This window comes from Nothobranchius furzeri, chromosome 14 (genome assembly GCF_043380555.1).
Source record: "Nothobranchius furzeri strain GRZ-AD chromosome 14, NfurGRZ-RIMD1, whole genome shotgun sequence".
NCBI classification, from domain to species: Eukaryota; Metazoa; Chordata; class Actinopteri; order Cyprinodontiformes; family Nothobranchiidae; genus Nothobranchius; species Nothobranchius furzeri.
In genome coordinates this window covers 19,589,817-19,611,063 of record NC_091754.1, presented here as the reverse complement: position 1 = coordinate 19,611,063, position 21,247 = coordinate 19,589,817, and the positions used below count along the sequence as shown (strand labels likewise).

The 21,247-nt window shown below is 39.4% G+C and overlaps 1 protein-coding gene across 2 annotated transcripts in view; it reads left to right on the top strand.

Annotated features, from left to right (window-relative positions):
- The first annotated feature begins 15,689 nt into the window (after positions 1-15,689).
- Positions 15,690-21,247, top strand: part of LOC107390068 (voltage-gated inwardly rectifying potassium channel KCNH7) — a 55,056-nt gene continuing 49,498 nt past the window's right edge. The window contains exons 1-3 of one of the 2 annotated variants that reach the window (XM_054746976.2): positions 15,690-15,821; positions 15,926-16,106; positions 16,454-16,684. In XM_054746976.2, the coding sequence (XP_054602951.2) occupies positions 16,031-16,106; positions 16,454-16,684 (307 nt within the window). In that variant the 5' untranslated portion in view covers positions 15,690-15,821; positions 15,926-16,030. Of the gene's footprint in view, positions 16,107-16,453; positions 16,685-21,247 lie in introns of both variants that reach the window. The other variant, XM_070543963.1, reaches the window with a different exon arrangement.

Here is a 21,247-nt window from a genome sequence, read left to right as displayed (position 1 = left end):
ACACACACTCACACACACACACACACACACACACACACACACACACACACACACACACACACACACACACACACACACACAGGGAACTCGCATAGTGGAAATGCATCTAATGTTCCTGTGAATAACTGACAAACATTATTAACTATTCCTGCTGAGGCGCAGCTCAGCTTTGTGTTTGCTTTCAAGGGTGAGTAGCTGGAATGGAGAAACTTTAAGGGAATAACAGAATTCAAAGCCAAACATAGAAAAGGAGGAAGGGGGGTTGGTCCCTCTCTAGGGGCCTCCACACCAGTGCTCACCCTGCTGCCAGGCACGCTGCACACACCAGAGACCTTGTTTACCCATCGGCCCCAGAAGAGGCCCAGGCCCCAGATCTTATTTACTCAGAGCCCGTGCAACCATCAGGTGCTGAGGGGGATCTGGCCAGCAGCAAAAGCAAATACCCGAGATCAAAACCAACAGCGGCGAAAGAGAGGGGAGCGCAGCCAAAGCCTTGGTCAAGTGCTAATGTTTACTCTTTGGTTTGAAGGGCTGTGGATGGACTCCATTTGAAAAACTCTAAATTGACACCCCCCACCTCTTCCACCCTATCCCTACCCTCCGTCCACTGAAAAATAAAATCGGATGGTTACCGCCGACTCATATCCATACGTCTCCTCCGGTAATGTGAACTCCTCTTGTCTTTTAAAACCAGCACTGCCACCGGTCTTCAGGATCAGACATGTTGTCGAGGGAAAGAGAGGGATGAAGACGGGGAAAAAAGAGCCCAGTTAATGACTAGCTCTTATGCATCAGTGCACTTACTAATGAGCTTCCAGGGAGAGGCTGGCGAAGCCGGAACGAAGGCTGAGCTGGGATGTGAGAGGCCTGGGCCATCACTTCCCCGCTGTGATCCCTGCCTTCCCACTCACAAGGAGCCCCAGCTTCCAGCCACTAATGAGTGTTAGAGGGAGAGTCCAAGCTTGCGTTCACCTGCCAGCCTTCAGAGCCCGGCTGCTGCAAGACAGTAGGGGTCAGATGCATTCCTGAGCTCTTAATAATTTACATCATATTGATTTCCTCACTGTTAGACACTCACCTGCGTGAGCTCTTACTCCCACTTTTTCTCTCTGCCTCGCTCTCCCTAAAATAAGCACATTCCACCAGAGGAAGGAGTTTGAACGCTACAAAAGCATGTAACTTTGCCCCGGCTCCAAACCAGTTAAATACAACATTCAATTTAATGGATCTCACAGAATGGCTGTGTCACTGGGGACGACAGGCAGTCAACTGCTGCAGTGGGCTTGAATATGGAAGATTTGTTGCAGAATACCTCTTATGCACATGAAATGCCGTGCAACGACAGTTGTATGTCTTTAACAATAACGCTCCTCAAACAAAAGGCACCAATTATTCTTCATTTGCATTCTGAACCTTGCCACATTTTCAATTTACAAAGAGACGGACAAAGAAGTTAACAAATGTATGAAAGGCCAATTCCGATGGTAGAAAAAAACATGCAAGAATGAGGATAAATTATGCAGTTAGCCTTGTATTTAACCCCTAATCAGACTAAAAAAGGAGAACATTGGTATTCATATTTCATCGATTTGATGATCTTTACTCTCCATCCTTTAAATATTCATCATTTTAGTACATAGGGTTCTTCTTACGCTGATTCATAATTCAGATTATATGAATGTTACAAAGGTTTGGCATCAATCTTCTTCTCACAAGAACAACGTTGTGCCATAAATGCCACACTTAAGACTGACTTTTAACACTGTTCACATGGTTTTCTCTTGTTTTTGTTGTTTGAGAGGATTTAAAGTACCCCTACCCTACACTACACCTAACCTGCACATCACAACAGCTCACAAACATCTAACGCTTTTATCCTCAAACCTGACTTTAAAACGTCAGCCTGCCTTACACTGTGCACTTGAATGCACTTGTCAAACTCTTGGATTTCTTTAGTTACATTGAGTTATATATATATATATATATATATATATATATATATATATATATATATATATATATATATATATATATATATATATATATATATATATACATATACATATATTGAAAACCAGCCTTTCAAGACTTTTCATTTACAAAAAATCATATGTTCAACATGCCTGGTTTTTTTTTTTTTTTTTTTTTTTATTACATGAAATAATTATTGTACACCATCCCTCTAGGCCAGAGGTGTCTAAACTTTACTGGGCAAAGACAAAAATCTGCAAGTTGAATGTCCACGCAGGCCACAAAATTTAGATTTTTATTTATTAAAATTGCAGAAATTATTTGAAGGTTGAATACGGATCAATTTAATAAAAAGCTACATTTAAAAAAATAATAATAATACCTCCACTTGGTGGTAGAAGTGTGCAGAATGAAGGTACTGTATTTCCTTTTAAAGCTATAGTTAAGTAAAAATGATCAAATATTTATTTTGACGGGCACAACACCGGGTTGTTTACATCTACCTGCCAATAGGGGGCACCATTGTGGGTTGCCAAATACAGTAAACAATCTGCTCGACACAGAAAGGCTGGCGCTGTGGCAAATGGCGGACATGGCAAGTCAAGCAGCTCCTTCTGAGCCCAGAAGGTGGCGATAATAGAAAGGCTAACATTAAATAGTGTTGTAAAATAAACTTATTAGTACTATTTAGTAATTAGTCCTTACCTTGTATGCATTGGCAGCAAACCTGGCATCTTGACAGCTGGAAACCTTGTTCTATTGTTGCAACTACAACCTCCACACACTAGATGACGCTTTGGTGTTACATATTCAACCTTTAATGTTGATTTTTCTTTTATTAGTGCTTTAAATTAGTTAAAGTAATAAAACTCAAAATATAAAAATGTTACAGTATGTCAGCCTACTTTCACCGTTCTAGAAATGAAATTGGGAGTCGCACTGAATCCTTCTGAGGGCTACAAAAGGTCCCCGAGCCACATTTGGAGCATGCACGTTCTAGGCAATAAACTGTTTATTAGTTTCTTCCAGTTAAAATTAATTTAATTGGGTTTCTAAAGCCACAGGTGCTTTGTGTTTATAACCAAGATGCTGTATTTTAAAGCCATGTAACTTTTTCATATTTTTAAACTATTTTTTGAGCCACAATGTGCTAAAATGACCCGTTACTGGGTTAATGATATGTCACTCAGACTCCCACTGCCCTCGGTGGCTAGAATACCGCATTTGCAACTTCAGAAAGCCAGTCTGGTCTGTTGAATGAAGCTGACACACCTGGTGCTGCTTTCTGCTTCCAGCATGTTTCTTGCATGTTTTCGATCATGAACACAGCTGAAGAGTCATTTCAGCAATTAGATTAAGGTGTTAAAAAGACAAGCGCACAGCGAGGAGGTAAGTTTATTTGTTTGGTTCCACTAAACAAACACTACGGGTGCTAAAAGCAAGCAAAACTGCCAAGTGTACCATTTAAATGGTGCTGTGTATGTTTGCTTCACTAATTATTGTAGAAAATCTGGAGTAAAAATGTCTTCATGATGAAATTAGTCTGAAATTTTAGGCAGGACTGGATCTTGTTTTCACATTGCCAAAAACATCTGTGCAGCAGTAAAATGTGACACTAATGTGGCATTTTAAGGTTTTAGATTTATTCTTTTATGTTTCACACGTTGGATGAATATTGGACTTTGATAATAAGCATGCAACACAACTATTTTATTAGAAATCAGTTTTTAAGTAAGACAGTGTTAATTACACATGTAATAGTTATCCTAATGTAATATTGAAGTATTTTTTTTGGTCATTGAGTCAGATGACAGATGTAGGGCGAATGCCCTGTGGGTTAAATGTGGATCAACACTGCCCTCTACTGGTTTAACGTCATTTAAAAACAAAACGTGCGTGCAGAAGCAGTCTATTTCTTTCTTTATATTAATCCATGCTTTAAATTTGCTGTGCAGTCATTTGCTTACATTCACAACTGATGCTCCTGGTGATCCAGTGTCTTAACAAGAACCCATAGTTTTTTGCAAATTTAACAGATGTGTTTAAAAAATAAGCTCATTGCATCACATAACCATTACTTTTACAACAGCGAGTAAGCAAAACCTGATCTTATTGCACTTTTTTAGCTGAGGAGGGAAAAGTCCAATGCTCATCACATCCCATAAAGTGTTGAGGGTGTAACTTGTTGCGTTAACCACCTGATGTCAGCACAGAACTGTTTTACTGCTTGCACAGCCGATGAGACCCACATAGTTTGGTTTTGTACTAAAACATTTTTATAAACAGGAGACGGTCTCCAGGCTATGAAACCAAGAGTTTCAAAACACTTCCTGCAAGAGCAAAAATGCTTCTAAGGATCTTTATTTTTGTGGAAGACATCCAAGAGTTTTTCTGCTAATATTTGACTACACAAAGACTTGGATAAGTGAATAAATTAATGTAAAAATAGTAGATACATTTTTTTAAAGCCAGACTTACTCTGTTTAAACAATGGAGCATATTAAAAAAAACTGTTTCTTCAACATGTTACACATTCATGAGAGTAAAATCTGGTGCCTACAGGTGGACGTTGGGGTGAAAAGCAGACAGCAAGCAGAGTAAAACAAGCTGCAACAGCAGCAACATAAATATGACACGTATACTGTCCGGAAAGCTGAAGTTACCCTGGATGCATGGAATGAGGAGTGACAGACAGATCACATGGGAAGCTGCAGAGCAGCTCGAGGTGACTGCCAGTAGTAGCTCGGTTATTTTCCTATTTATAGTAGCAGTCTTACATTTGCATAAGCTGATAATTTTATTCTACAGAAGCACACAATCCTCTCCAAATACAAGGTTGGGATTTTTTTTTTTACTAACTACACTACTGAGATTTTTCAGTAAATAACCAAAATATATCCATGGAAAAAGCAATTACAGTTAAACTTCCTGGGGGTTTGGATTGTTTAATTTATGGATGCAAGTAATTAAAAATAAATCTATATAAGAAATGTTGACTGAATTTCAAAAAATGTAATTTAATTCAATTAAATTGCTAAAGGTGCTGAGCAAGCCACTCATTTTAACAGATTTAGCTGATCATAACAAAAAATATATGTGATCTGAGCATTAAAAGTTGACGATAAGATAGCTTCTACCTGCTCTTCTGTAAAGAAATGCCTCTTCTCTGCGCAGTCCTTGGACATTAAAACACAATCTCTGCACTATTTTTAGCACAGTCGGAAAATTGCAGCTCCACTCTAACTGAATAATGGTTGGTGTAAAAAATGCTTAGGTGGCTGCTCTTACTATAGAAAATGGACCTTTCACCTTTGAAAAGTGGCAAATTAGCAAGAGACAGGCACATGTAAAACCATCATTTGCTGGTGCAGAGGGGGAATGTGTTCTCACCGAATGAAAAGACAGCCATAGCTGTCTTCATTATAGTATAGACTATTCCTGTGTGTGTGTGTGTGTGTGTGTGTGTGTGTGTGTGTGTGTGTGTGTGTGTGTGTGTGTGTGTGTGTATGTGTGTGTGTGTGTGTGTGTGTGTGTGTGTGTGTGCGTGCGTGCGTACGTGTGTGTGTGTGTATGTGTGTGTGCGTGTGTGTGTGTGTGTGTGTGTGTGTGTGTGTGTGTGTGTGTGTGTGTGTGTGTGTGTGTGTGTGTGTGTGTGTGTGTGTATGTGTGTAGGATATCTTATGTGATGTGTGACAACATCACTGTCAGTTAGTTCATATGTGCAGAAGGACTTTTTCTGGCTGCCCTCCAGAGAGAGAGAGAGCCATGAGCCAGGCTGCTTGTAACAGGAACCCCTCACGTGTGCATATGCCAAGCAAACAGCACAGGAAGCAGACTTTTCTTAAGTGCAATGGACCACCTTCAGTCTAGTGAGGGTGATGTGTAATAATAGCTCATAATCCACCCATTGGTTATTTTAGTCCTTGCTAGCCACCTCATCCAATAAAGCCACTTTTCTTTGTTGTATTTCTTTTCTTTTTTTTTCTTTTTTGCAGAGATCACTGGTGAATAAAGCATTTTTTAAATGAAACATTTATGAGAACAACAGTAAGAAAAGTACTGAAAGGAGAAGCAGGGCAACGGCACATCTACAGGGGCACCAGTTTCCATAGTAACCACTGATCAGACAAACGATAGCAAAAACGAGAGGTAATCACTCCAATAAAGCTCTGCCAGCAATTTTACTACTTGGTAATGAAATGCTTGATCTAAAATCTGACAAGAGGTTGGCAATATTTAGCGCATTTCCACATTCTGCTGACATTTGTTGAGCAGGTTTCTCCTTTAGAAAGAGTAAAGATGCTGTCAGGGTGTCCCATTAAAAATGCACCACCAACACTGCCGTTTGAAACAGAATTTTAAAGTTCGAGGTGAGAAGCTGAGAAAATGTAAAATAAAGTGAGAACGCCTAGAGTAACAGAGACATTGATGGAATCAGATGTGTCAGGAGTATAAACATCCTTAATTCAGACAGAAGTATAGGAATTTACAAAGACTTCAGTACAAGCTGAAGTATCAATTCAAGCTTTTTACTTGAGTAAAAGCACAAAAGTACTGATTCAGTGAACAGGGGGCGTAGTGACTCCATATGGTGGTCTATAGACAGCATTTATTAGTTTTATTAAAACTAAATGAATGTTCTGGCTGGTCTGGGACGTGGTTTGTGTCGTGTGCAAAGTGCAGTAGATCACGCACAGTCCAATAACGAGTCACGACAGTAGATGTTTAAAAGTATTATTCAACCAATCAAATTCCCTTTATCCATATAATGTAATACATCTAGATAGGTTTTTGTTTTTGTGATTTTTAACAAGCTGAAATAAAGTAGAATAAATGAGGCTAAATAAAGTTAGGAGTAGAAAGTACAAACGATTGTGCTAAAATATAAGGAGTAGGTAAAATTATTACTCCAGTCAACTATAGATACCCAAAATGTCAACTCAAATAAGGTAATGGAGTATTTGTACCTCATTACTTGATGCCTGTGGTTGCAATTAGTCAACTGTCAAACTGAATATGAATCATTGTGATTGGAGGTAAACAACCCAATAATTCCCAAGCGCAGAAATATCTGCAGCTCAGCACTCCCCATGGGGATGGGTCAAGTGCCAAGATGCACTTTCACCACATCAGTGTGTGTGACGACTAATGAGACTTTAACTTTAATTTTAGTACAGCTTGAATGCAGCCTATCGGTATAAAGTTACACACTGACACTTTAGACTTCTACTGTGAGACATTGATATAAAACTAAAGGACACTTTTAAACTTGGAGGGTGAATTAATGAAAAATTCATCCATGAAAGCTGTTAAGGTTGGCCATTGTATCAGAAAGTATGACGAGTAGGCAAGTATTCCTTTTCCAAGCTTTATTCAACCCTGCGTCACATTTAGCAGAATCAGGCATCCATCTCAACTCTCTCACTTCTTCTTTCCTCCTACCTACGTTCTCCTCCCCTCTCCTATACTGTCCCTAGTGGAAGAGACAACAAAAGCCCCAAAACTTCATCTAGCTCTGTATAGTTCAGGGATTACGAGAGTTAAAGGCTCGTTGTAAGACACTTCATGTGAATGAAGTGTCTTACAACGAGCGTCACTTATTCGTCAAAGTTACAAGGAGAAACTCTTCCGCCACAGCTGAAGTTTGCAGTGATTCTGTCAGTAAAAGTTACAATTTTTTTTACTAAATATTTGGTAAAATAAGAATTTTTGGGGGGATGAATTTCAGAATAAAATAAAGTTGACTTCATATCAGTTTAATGGAACAGATTTAGAAAGAAAATAAAGGTCTTGCTATTGTAGCATTGGCATGTTCTTCCAAATTTCTCCAGGATGCTTCTCTTTCCCGGATTAAAATAAATCTGACAGAAAGGTCAAAACATTAACAATTAATTAGAATACACAACAACAACTGATTACTAAAAGTGAGGGAAAAATGACTAAAAACTATTTAATAGTGATAAATACGGTCATTTCAATGATACTCTAACTATTTAATCCTATAAAAGTTGTAGCTCAGATCCACTTTGGCCTAAAAAAGGAAATTTGAACATTAAATGCAGTGATAATGGAGCTTTTTTTTTTAAAGTAAGCCCTAAAAGCTTGTTCAAGTGTTATTAGATAACAGCTCCCCATGAATTCAGCTGGAGCGTAGCAACAGGAGACTTGCAGCATCTGTTTGTTTCCTGCATAATGACTAATAAACCCCCAAATTGAAGTGATTTAACTCAATGTTTTTCCTTTCTCTTGCAGCATCAGATTTTAATTGGCAACATTTTAGTTATTCATGAATCTAAATTGCTTCATAGCAGGAATATGTCCGGTGATGGTGGCCTTTTCATGTCACCAGGCATTATAGCGCCCCAGATAAATGATCTTTGGTCCCTAATGTTCACTGCAGAGCCTTGGAGAAGCATTTTTTACTGGTGTAATAAAGACATTCCCTGGTGACGACAACTACAACTAACAGTATGAACATTTTTAAATATTTGGGGGAAAAATCCTAATAATAATGTTGATCTTTTTTGTAATGTATATATATATATATATATATATATATATATATATATATATATATATATATATATAACATTTACACATCAGCAAAAACTGGTTTCCAATAAAGTACAAAGCCTTGTTTGAGACATTTTATTTTGTAATGGTCTACTTGATCTACTTGAAATAAATTCAAGATTTGATAAATATGCTCGAATATGTAAAGCCCTGATCACAAGGCAGGATAATCATGCAAACTTTGACAAGCTCCGCCCCTTCCAACAGCCTTTAAAGTGTGCAATATCACAGCAACAACTCTAAAGATAATCTTATCAGATAATCCTACCTTGTGTGGTGTGTAACAGGTACTCTGGTACGCTCGGAAGGACATCAGTACCCCTCCGATCATAACCCTGTGCTTTCAAACGTGTTGGATCATCTTAGAATGATTTCTGGGATGAAGAAATGTGCTGCCTATTGAATGGGACATGTAATCATTCAGAAAGTGAGGTGATAGAAGAACGCAGCAAGCTCCTCCTTTGACATGTTTGTTCATTTCAAAGTCACGTTTTATGTCAACAGAATTCCCATCCGAGCCGAAGTGTGTAGTATTAACTGAGTTACTGCACCCCACCTACCATAGATATAAAACTGACTTTTTTATCACAACATGTGTGGTGTCTCGTGCTTTGACACATGGCCAACAATTTAAATAATCCTTTCATGAGAACCAGGCTTTAAAGATGCATTATGTAGAAATGAAGTAAAAATGACATCCTGTGGTAAAATCTGGTTACTGCAACCACTTTAAACAACTCTGGAGCTGATTGCTGGTCTTTGTCAAATTACAAATGTCGGCGCTGTAATATTAGCTCGCAGGAGACATGGCAACCCCACGCTCGCTGACGGTAAACAGTAGTTATGTCCCTCCTTCCTTTGCTTTCAATGGAGAAAAACTAACAATCCCTGCAGCCAGCTGGATCTGAAACATGTTTCAGTTTAACCTTCCTACCAAAATGACTGAAACATTAAACTCTTTTGAGATATTGACACTGTAAAATTCTCACTATATTCTTATATATTGCACCTTTACTAGTCCTTTTGAGGCATACATTTAGATTTTCTTGATTAAATGATGCAAAAAATGTTTTGGGTAATTTTTTATAATTTGTACCCCTAAAAATAACCAAGATATATATATATATATAATGCATTAAAAAGGAAATTTAAATAATAAGCTTAAAACAAAACATAAATACATATCATGAAACAAGAAAGAACATAAAAAACTCTAAAACCCACCATCCAAAATAGGCGTATTAGTAAAAATCTTAACAGAGGAAAGTTAGAAACCCTTCTGGATGAGACAAAATACATAATTCTAGAAATAAAATTAGGGGCTGCACAAAACAACTAAACGGGCCATATGTGGCCCCTGGGCCAAACTTTGGACATACCTTCTTTGATGTATTTAGAATAAATTTCATGAAAAAAACCTTGACTCCTTTAAAACTTGATAATGCTTTTGTTATTAGTATCCCTTTCTAGCCCATCAGACAAACAACAATGGATGGATGACCTACAGATGTTGTCCGGACTTGTGATGAGTCAGCAGCCACAGCTTGGATAGAGAGGAATGGCAACTGATCCCGGCGGCAGTTCACAGAGAGATGACTTTGTAGCCTCTTTGTGGGAGGCGACAAATGGTGAACGTGCCTAAAGACTGCAGCTGTATACACATAGGTCTGAGCATCGATGACACCAAGCAAAGATGCAGCTATATATCTGACTCTGCAAACTAATATGTAATCTAAGATGGTTCAAAACAATCTCAGCTTACAGGGTACCACTAAGGATAAACTTCTATGATGTTATTTAGAGAAATCATGTATCAAAGAACATTTTCCTGCCTGTGTGACAAGTCGAACATTTGTAACAGAGCCAAAGGGAGAGAGAGCACTGACCTCTGGCAGATTAAATGATATTGTTGGGTCTCACACTAAGCCACAAGTGCAGGGTGGCCTTTTTTTCTCATTGGGAGCAGATGGTGCTAAATGTGTGCGGTGGTATATGGGCTAAGGCACAGCAGCAGAGGAAGCAGTGTTTTGCAGCACTGGATTATTCTCAGAGATGGGGCTGTAATGGCGTATGCGAACCATGAGTAAGCCCTGCGACTGTGCTCCATGAGCGTGAGTGTACGGGGGACAGCCATAGCATTGGAAGATGAAGGAGGGAGGGCGAGCGAGAGAGTGAGAGAGGAAGAGGGAGAGAGAGTGAGCCTTTCTGTCGTGAGACCTGGATTAGGCGATGGACGGTTCATGCTGCGGTGGCGGCTGCTGTTCTGCAGATTGCTCTAGATTCCCAGAGATTATGTGCAATGAATGAATGACAGACTGAATGAATGAATGGCTTGATGAATTTCAAAACAACACTGCACACTATCCATCCACACTTGATAAAATCATATGAATCCATAAAGCTGGAGTATTTTACATGATTTCATCAAGAATGTCAGACTATACGAACGTAATATAAATCATTGTTGTTTTCTGAGCAGAATTTGTCTTTCTGTGTTTCAACATGGAAGTCCAGATGTGAATCAGTAATCTCTGCCTGAGCAGGTGGACGTTCAGTCCGTTGGTCGACGATGAAGGCTTTCGAATAGAGGTTAATTGAGGGTGCTCTCTTTTCATTAGAGGACTGTCCTCCCTTTTGAAATCTCCACTATTACAACTCAGCAGACCAGTCAAATGCCAAGAAATTGACAGTCATCTTTTTCACTTACTTTCAGAAAATTGAGGGCTCAAGCAGAGGTGACTCGCTCCACTCTGAGATGAAAAATCAGATGTGATGTCGTTAAAGAACATGCCGTCCTGACAGTTCCTAAACGTTATGCATTTTATTTTATAATCGTTTTATCTCTCCCAAAATAAAATGCATGTTAAAACAACTTTGTTCCGTTTTTTTTATCAAATAATGCAAAAAAATTAAAATAAAATACATACATACATGCAAGCAACACCTAATATATTTACTTGTTTCTCCCTCCTACTGGTAGATAGCGAAATTACAACTGTTGTAAACAACCCTGCCACAGCCTGCTGTAGCTAGCACTAAGAACAAGCTACAGCGAGCACAAGCCAACTGATGCTAAATAAGTCATGAAGTGAAAAGATCTCCATGTTGGACAAAAATAATATAACAGTAGTAACAAAGCTAGGTCACCATCAGTTTGTAATTTCATAGCCTCCTTTTCACTAACAAAGTGTAGGCCACACTCACGTTCTGTCTGGTTTTAGCTCTTACCTACATTACTTACCTACTTTTACTTCCAGGCTGCCATGATGACAACAAAAGAAGCAAACTTCTTCTTCTTGATGGTTGACTAACTGAAAAAGCTAGCTCCTAACCTAGCTACCGGCACAGTAAGCAGCTATTGCTGTAAAGCAGGTAGAGACCTCCCACTAGTGTCCCTACCTGAATCAAAAAACTGCTAATTGCAGGTTTTGGTCAACAGAGGGCTTCATAGTGCTTTCCAACGTGAATGGTAAACGCTTATGTTTGTATAGAGTCTTCTTAGGGTTCTAAAAAAAAACAAGGTGCTTCACAACACAATCAGTCATCCACCCATTCACACACACACATGACGTTGCTCAAGTTTCTGGCTCAAGAACCAGTGATACCAGTTTGAAAGAAATAGTGTTAAAGACTCTTTACTTTAGTGTTGCTCTCAGATTATGTTTGCTATCCACCTTCTGATACAGCAATACTAAAATAGTTGTAAACTACTCTGAGACACACAGGATAGGAACATTTATTCCCATTTGTGCACTGAACCTCTCTACTACTATTTGCTTTTACTAGCTGCAGCTGCAGTCTGACTGTGATTTGATTAGAAAAATGGCGTGACCTGAGGAGATCTCATTTTGCCTGCAGTTTGCAAAGAAGCAGACTTCCTTTCCATGCTGTCTTTCCTGATTTCACAGTGCAGAACAACTGTTTGCCCCAGGCTTCCAAAAGAAGGCAGACTTTGAGAACAAATCAAAGTGTTGCTTTTTCATTTAATGAATTCATATCTGCCACAGCAACTGTCATCAATGCAACTAGTGAGGATTAGAATTAACAATCATTTAAAAAGGGCTCACTGGACACAACTGTTGCCACATTTCAAGACTTTTGGTGCACCATTTTGTTTACAGCGTTGCTGCTTGTTTGAAGGGATTTTGATTTGATGTGGTCCCCCCCCCCCCCCCAACCCAGATTGTTATAAGAGAGGGCTGGCCCAGAGTGAGTTTAATCCTTTCCTAAACCGCTTCCAGACCCTGAGGAGGGAGCCTGTTTATTGGGGATTGGCGCTCGGATTTGTTTGTTGACCAAGAGAGGTACATGTTGACCCTGTCTTACCCATCATGCCTCTCTCTGCAGATAAATATTTCAGAACAACCAAAAAAGAACTCTAATGCTGATATGCAACAGCATTTTAATTAACGACTGTGAAAGGTATGCAATGTTTAAATTATTTTTTTTTTGTTTATTTATTTGAGAATGGCAGCGTGGGAAAGAAATCATGAAACACTGATGAAATCTGCATGATCTCTGGATGCACTAACTGTGCAAGCTCTGGCTCTCAATTGGCCAGATGTTTGATGGGCTTAAGAAAATTCTGGGCCAGATGTTTTGAGACTGTAAGTGAGGCTTTATATTATGCATACATTTTCATTTGTTCACCACGTGGCCACAGTCGGCAGAGATCACTTGCGCTTGAATGAGTGCATGCAAATGAGACGATTGCTTTTCATCCATCCATTCATGAAAATCCGAGGGAAAATGTAAGAGGGTGTGTGTGTGTGTGTGTGTGTGTGTGTGTGTGTGTGTGTGTGTGTGTGTGTGTGTGTGATGAAGAGTAAGAGAACATACTTTAAGAATGCAATAACGCTAACTGAAGTAAATCCTTTCTCACAAACACTTGAGGAACACACAAAGTGGAGCTGAAACTTCAGCACCATGGACAGTGAAACAGCCAGCCTCACAGCCAAAATCACATCATGTTAATGTTATCCTGATTAAATTTGAAGAAAAAATAGAAAAAAATAGGTTTCAGCACATGTTAATTACATAATACCTTTCACTAGAAACCACAAAAAAAATGTCTGCAATCTTCACAATTTGAAGCCCATTGCATTTACACACAACCTTTGCTATTCTGACTTTAGAGGGTTAGGGTTAGGGTTTGTGTCCATCTCATCAAACTGACATAAACATATTTACTTACCTTTGAAGGGAATACAAAAACTCATCTTCAGAGCTGTGCTTTATCAGATCTCTGTTCACTAATTGTAAACTGTACCATTTCAAAATGTACAAAGATGAAAAAAAGCAGCATTCAATATTCATCATAATTTAGTCTTTACAGAAGTACACATTTACGTAAGTTTTCATTTAGTTCTTGTTTAATTTTGCTTTGCAAAAATTCATTCATCACAAAAATAACTAAGAGGGCTACGACTATTACTACACAAAAACAACAACTGCCACTTCTACTACTACCGCCACTGCTACTACACAACAACAACAACTACTACTACTGCAACTGTTACTACTTCTACCACTAATACTACTACCACTACTACTACTACTACAACTACCACTACTACTATTACTACTACTACTACCCCTACTGCTACTACTGTTTGCTGGTGAAGGTTCTCTGTCATCCAGGTTATAGCAATCCAAACGGATTCAAATGAAGGCAACTGGACTGACTGGAATATGGGAGGGTCAAGCTTATATTCCAGTCAGAAATGACAAAGCTCCTTGGATGAGAAGTGAAACATCTTCAAGAAACCAAAGAAGTCCAGTTGTCTTCATTTGAACATTTTTGGATTTCTACTTCTACTACTACTACTACTACTACTACTCTCATCATTACTTTTTACACTTTCCACATTGGACTTTCAGCACTGGTTTGAGTCCTCTCCGCAGCAGAAACACTTTGCAGCTGCCCTGTGTATCAGAATTGGACAAGAGACTGAGTACAGAGCTGATGGGCCAATTTTTGGCATGTTGTCGCAATCATCTCATCATGAATTGCCAAAACAAAGAAAATGACTGTGGACCAAAGAAGAATCAGGAACATGTCAAACACTGGATTTGATCTGTAGCTGCAACGGTGAAGAAATGAAGACAATCTGAGAATAGAGTCAAACCTGAAAATGAGATGATTGTTTTAACATTTCAATACGTTTTCAAGTTTTATTCTGTATATTTTTAGGAATTTTCTAATACAAGGTGTGTGTGTGTGTGTGTGCGTGCGTGCGTGCGTGTGTGTGTGTGTGTTTTTATCAAGTGTAAATGTTTTAACTCATGCAGGTTGCTTCAATAAACATTTATGTTTTAAGTTTCTGAAAAGTGGACATTTCACAAGTCAAGCAACGCTGCATATTTTTCAGCTAAATCAGTTTTTTCTTTTAACGAAAATTTAAAAAAAAGTGTTTTCTTGCTGGTGTTACATAACACACATAAACAGAATTTAATACTGTAGAGTTTGTGCAGCCTGAGAAATATTGCTTTCCTGCCCTGAGTGAAACACTGTAGGCATGGACACCTTATAATCTACTTTCTTAGTCTCCAGAGTCAACTTCCAAATTGTGAAAGCTGATGTTATGAAATGAAAGTCTAATGAGATATGCAAATATGTGAGTTGCACAAGAAAGCAAATAAACATTTTTCCCACAACGCTGCTCTTCCCACAACACTGCTCTTATGTACACACACACACACACACACACACACACACACACACACACACACACACACACACACACACACACACACACACACTTTTTAAAGTTTAAAAACATCCTTTCATCAGAGGCCAACAGTCTCTAGAGTCATATTCAAATCAGATGCCCTTGAGTAATTAACAGCATATATTGCAGTAATTTTCTGCAGCATATGAGCTCATTGATTCATGGGTTTAATGTGGGTACAGCCAATAATGTAATCTGCACTAATGTCCAAACTCTGCTCTGTTTTCCTGAAATAAAGTTCACCCTGGAACAATTCATTATAATAATCGCTAAATTAAAAGACTCTTCCTTTATTCAATAGGTACTGTCACACTATAGCTTTTACTAGTTTATTTATTTATTTATTGATATGAAGCTGCTGTGCGTGACACAAGAGCTGAGATAGAGCCCAGTGGAAGCCGCGTCACTCCTCCTGGCATACCAGCCCAGCGTTCTCAGTCGGAGCCAAACACACCACAACAAGCGGACGTCAGGAGCGCACACATCCTCAGCGCGCGATGCTCCGAATCCAACTCCGAACGTCCTCTCCCGACTCCGCGCGTTTCGGTGAGGGGGGCTCTCATCTCACCTGCTTGGGGACACAAGCGGGATAAACAACTCTTGGATGAAGTAAAAAAAATGTTTTTTTTCTGCTCTCTCTTTTTACAAAGTGGAGAGTCTTCGCTTCGAACGGGCGTTCAAAGGAAGCACCAACATCTGCAACTTCGGGATTGATTTTTTTAAACTTGACGTCGCGGAATAACCAGTGAACAAACATGCCTGTGAGGAGAGGTCACGTTGCGCCACAAAACACGTTCCTGGGATTAATTATTCGGAAATTCGAGGGTCAGAGTAAGTATCATTTTGCAAGGAAACACCACTAATGTTTTTAGACACCGAGATGAAGGAGTAAACATGTGTACCTTACTCCTCCCAATCCTTGAATGGATTATTATTACTTCACAAAGCAAAATTATGTCAGTTTATTATGTGAAAATGTACAAGTTGTCACCAAAACATTCAATTATTTAATAGTTCGGGAACTGATGACACCCAGTGATCATGTTTATTCATTAATGTATTTACTTTCTTATCTTATTCCAACATTTCTTGTGAAACCAGGTCAGCGGTTAGATCTCCAACAGCCTCACACGTTTCTTCTTCTTTTCCTAAATATATATATATATATATATATATAGACAGGAAATTTGTAATAGCCAACGCCAGAGTGGAGAACTGTGCTATCATCTACTGCAACGATAGCTTCTGTGAGATGACGGGCTTCTCAAGATCAGACATCATGCAGAAGCCCTGCACCTGTGACTTTCTCCATGGGGAACTCACCGACAAAGAGGCGATCAACCAGCTGGCACAGGCTGTGCTTGGTCCTGAGGAGCGCAAGGTGGAGATCACTTACTACCGGAAGGATGGTGAGTATGGCAACGCAGCACGCCAGAAACCAAGAGGTGCCTTTAGTGTGTGGTGCCACTTCTCTGCTGCAGCTTGTGTTTGCTTCATAGTGGGACAAATAGTTATAACTATGCTAGTTATACCTCCTGATGGGAAAGCAGTGAGAGAATTCAGCTCTAACATAACGTGATTGTGTGTGTATTCTTCTCACACATCAAGTAAGTGAGAAAGAAATGTGCATTTGTCACAAACACTCCAGTTTTATATGTAATTCGGAAAAAAATGCTACTCTAGGTTCAGGATTTGGATTGAGAAATATGATTATTAGTGCAATATTGTTAAAACAGTTTGCTTAAATCCACACTGTCCTCCGTTCTCTCTCATCACGATGCTCACAAGGCTGCATGTGCTTTTTACGAGTTCAGCCATTAACAGAAAGGTGTGATCATCAGGGGCAGTTAGAGTCCATCAGATTGTCCACATACGTTATTAGCATGCAGAACATGTCATTAATTACTGATTTTGCAAAAAGTGACATCATTTTCAGCCCTGGTCATGATGACTGAATAAAAGTACACAAATTCCACAACTACCTGTATAAATAAAGTATACATGTTATAACTGATAGAATTAGGTTTAAATCCACTCAAGTTGTCTTTGCAAAAGGATTTTAACAATAGAAGTAGAATTAATTGTGTTTCTTCGTCTTAGCTTCATCATTGGTTAGATGATTTTATGCAATTTAAATCTTTTGACTGACTATACACTCACTGGCCACTTTATTGGGTACACCTGTCTATCTACTCGTTAGCGCTAATTATTAATCAGCCAATCACATGGTGGCGACTCAATGCATTTAGGCATGTTGAAATGGTTAAGACGATGAGCTGAATTTCAAAGCGAGCTTCAGAATGGGGAAGAAAGGTGATTTGGCGTCAACAACATGAAAGCATGGATCCATCCTGCCTTGTATTAACGGTTCAGGCTAGTGGTGGTGGTGTAATTGTGTGGGGAAAATTTTCTTGGTGCACTCTGGGCACTTAAGTACTAATTGATCATCACTGTAACGCCACAGCCTATCTGAATATTATTGCTGACCATGTCCATCCCTTAATGATCACAGTGTACCTGTCTTCTGATGGCTACTTCCAGCAGGATAATGCTCCACTTCAACACATTCTCACACCCGAAGCGTCGAAAAATGACGCGTGTGGCCAAGCCTCAAAATATGACGATTAGGGGTGACCCAGGGCGTCGGGAGAGATCGCACTGAGGATGCACTGTCCCAGAGCGTCGGTATCCAACGCCCGCGGTGAGACGGACATTTGACCGACTAATGAACTACTTAACCTTCCCCTCACCCCCATTCTAACCTTAACCAGGTCCGTGTCCCTGCACGTCCTCTCCCGACACGCTGGGGCACCCCTAATTGTCATATTTTGAGGCTTGGTCACACGCGTCATTTTTCGACGTTTCGGGTGTGAGAATGTGTTGACCACGTCATGAAGCTTGAATCATCTCAAACCGGTTTCTTGAACATGGCAATGAGTTCACTGCACTTAAATGGCCTCCACAGTCACCAGATCTCAATCCAAACAAGCACCTTTGGGATATGGTGGAAGGTGGTTGTGAAGGCAAAAGAGAGTCCAACCCAGTACTAGCAAGGTGTACATAATAAAGTGGCCTGTGAGTGAATATTCCATTTACCTTTATAGTTTAGACAGAAGCAGATGAAGGCAACACACTTCACAGAACAGATGATTGTAGCCACAGTGACATCACCCACTGCTTCATGAGCTCACCCTTTAAAGCCTTTTGGTGAGCCAATTGTCCAAGGCCCTTTTGGTTTGCAAAAAATCAGACGTTATACGTGATTATCTCACAATTCTCAGTAAGCGTTTGGTAAGCTGAAACCCACAGAAATGCTCTGAAAAAGGACATTCTTTAGGCTACACGGCGCTGATCTGAAGCTCATCCATGATTATTGTCTTTACTAAACAGGATCTTAATTTACACAATTATTATCATACTTTCATATTTTACAGGTGAAATGATGAAGAGGTAGAAGTGGAGTCTGTTTTTCACATAAACCTTTGCTCAAAGCAGAGTCAAAAGAAGCAGAAACACCACCTAGTGGCTGGTTGCAGCATCAACTTCAGCCAATCTCCCTCTTTCTATTCATTGCATTACACATAAAATCAAGCATGAAACTATTAACTATGCTTAACAAACATTTATAAATGACTAAAAGGCACCAAGAAGAGGATAGAGCACAAACTGTTATTTAGCATTTCTAAAATAAACTTGTATGCTGACATTAAAACTAATTGATAGTAATACACATAATGGCTCATTTTGCCAGTTGTGGGTATTTAAAATGCAGAACAATATTATTTGATAAACAGTTGTGTTAAAAAGGCTCATTGTGTTCACAAGATAGTAACTTGGTTGGCAAAGGTTTTCTCTCTTTCGCATCCTTAATTAATGTATAATAAATGTTTATTAATGATCTTAATGTCTGATTTATTAATAATTTGTCTCTAAACCATTTATTAGCCATTAAAAGAGAAGCCCCCCACCCCCTTATTGTAAATGCTGTGAATCAATTTGTTAAATCTCTCTGTAACATTTTTATGATTGGCTTTAAATATTCTCTGACAAACCATGCAACACTTTTTATTTTTGAAACATGATTGTTCACTCTGCGTTTCTCATGCAGGCTGAATGTGAAAATAGTTTTCTACCACTATTTCCTGCGTTAGCCGCTGAAAGAAACAAGATGTGGAAACGCTCGGGCTACAAAAACCCACACAGATCTAAGTCATACTGTAAGATTGGCATTCATGGACCCTCCCTTTCTGGCGCCCCACCGTGGAAGGCTGTATTGATTTAACATACAGGAGAGAGCAGAGCACCGCCCCAGCTTGTTGGCTAACCGTTAGCGTTAGCAACTCCACAACATGGCGGAGCACATTCAGGCTTGTGTTATTTATGGAGATAAAACATCAATGCTGCATTTTATACCCAAGAGTGAATGGAGGCAGCGAAAGACTTACCTTGCTGTTAGCCAGTTAGAGGTGGGATGTTTGCATATCATTAATATTAATTAGTAACTCTTCAAATCCTGCTGTTTTCCTCCTGCAAATAACGTGTACTCCCTGAAATAGGATAGCAGATGAAAAGGAATTCATTCAGCAGCGCCACTCAGATCGACTTCCTCCCAGCGGGCTTCCTCAAGAGCTTTTTATCATTAGCTTGAAAATGCTACACCCCATACAATCTGAGGTCACTCCTCATGTAGAGCAAACCATAAAGTGTAATTTATAATTAAATGTTATTTTACTTGAGTTTGTGCTTGTGCCAAGCTGGGATGTACAGTTTTTGTGTAAATGCGTTGGCATTGCTCTGAAAGAGTGCAAACAGGAGAAAAGAAGAAATATTTAATCATAAGGAGCCATGGTTTTAATTTTTAATTGTGAGTTCGACTAGATTCTGGGCCATGGATGCATGTTTAATCCACCATCAGCAGCCATCAGCCTCAACACTTTTTCCCCAACTCATGATCAAACCACTACGTAGAAATCTGAAAGACAATAATTTATCACACTCCCAGGCCTTTTTGGGATGGTTTATGATATTTCGAAGAATTTTAAGCGACTTTATTTTCTGTTGTGTGCCTCAAATCTTTGCAGAGCGGAGGATGAGAGCCACGGAATCGTCTGACATTATCTTTGCCTCTCGTCTCATGACAATCCTCCCTGGTGTGCATCGCAGCTTCGAGACACAACTCGTAATACTCCTCAGAGGAATTTACAGTGAGCGTGTGTGCTCATGAATAAAGATGTCAGAGCTGACAGTGCAGTGACTGGGAATGAGCAGCTTAGAGAATAAATGCATTAAACTGGTATGAAGGACCCAATTCCTGCTTTCCTTGAGTGGTGGAGGAATAAAAGATCCATCTATTGATTTAAAACTGGCTACAAATTGAGGTACAGGGGTAAAAAGTGCATTTGTTTTATGCTTCTTGGTTCAGTCATCAGTTCTAATGCAAATCAGCAAATCCTTTGCATTAAGCCACTTTTTTATGCCATATATAATAAAATAAACCATCCAGTAGCATTCAGCTTCTCAAAAGCATGATTTGTTGTTTAAAACCTTGTCCTAAAGTGGCCATGCACTTGTTATGTTTAATAAGTCTGCTGTGGCTTCCAGTAGGAATAGATACCCAAAAAAGCTCTGGCTCCCGTTCTTCTGGAAGTAGAAGCTAGTCTGAGCAGGCGTTTGTGTCTTGCTTGTTGATATTCATGATATGCAAACATCTCACCTCTGATTGGCCAACAGCAATGCAACTCTTCCACTGCCTTTGTTTGCTTTTCTTTCTTGGGTAAAAAATGCAGCGTTGATGTTTCATCTCTCTAAATATCTCTCTAAATTAGGGCAGCAGGAGCTCAGGAGGTCGTGGTTGTCCAGCAATCGAAAGGTTGCAGGTTCGATCCTGACTTCTGCCAGACAATGTTACTGTTGTGTCCTTGAGCAAGACACTTAACCCGTCTTGTCTACTGGTGGTGGTCAGAGGAACCGAT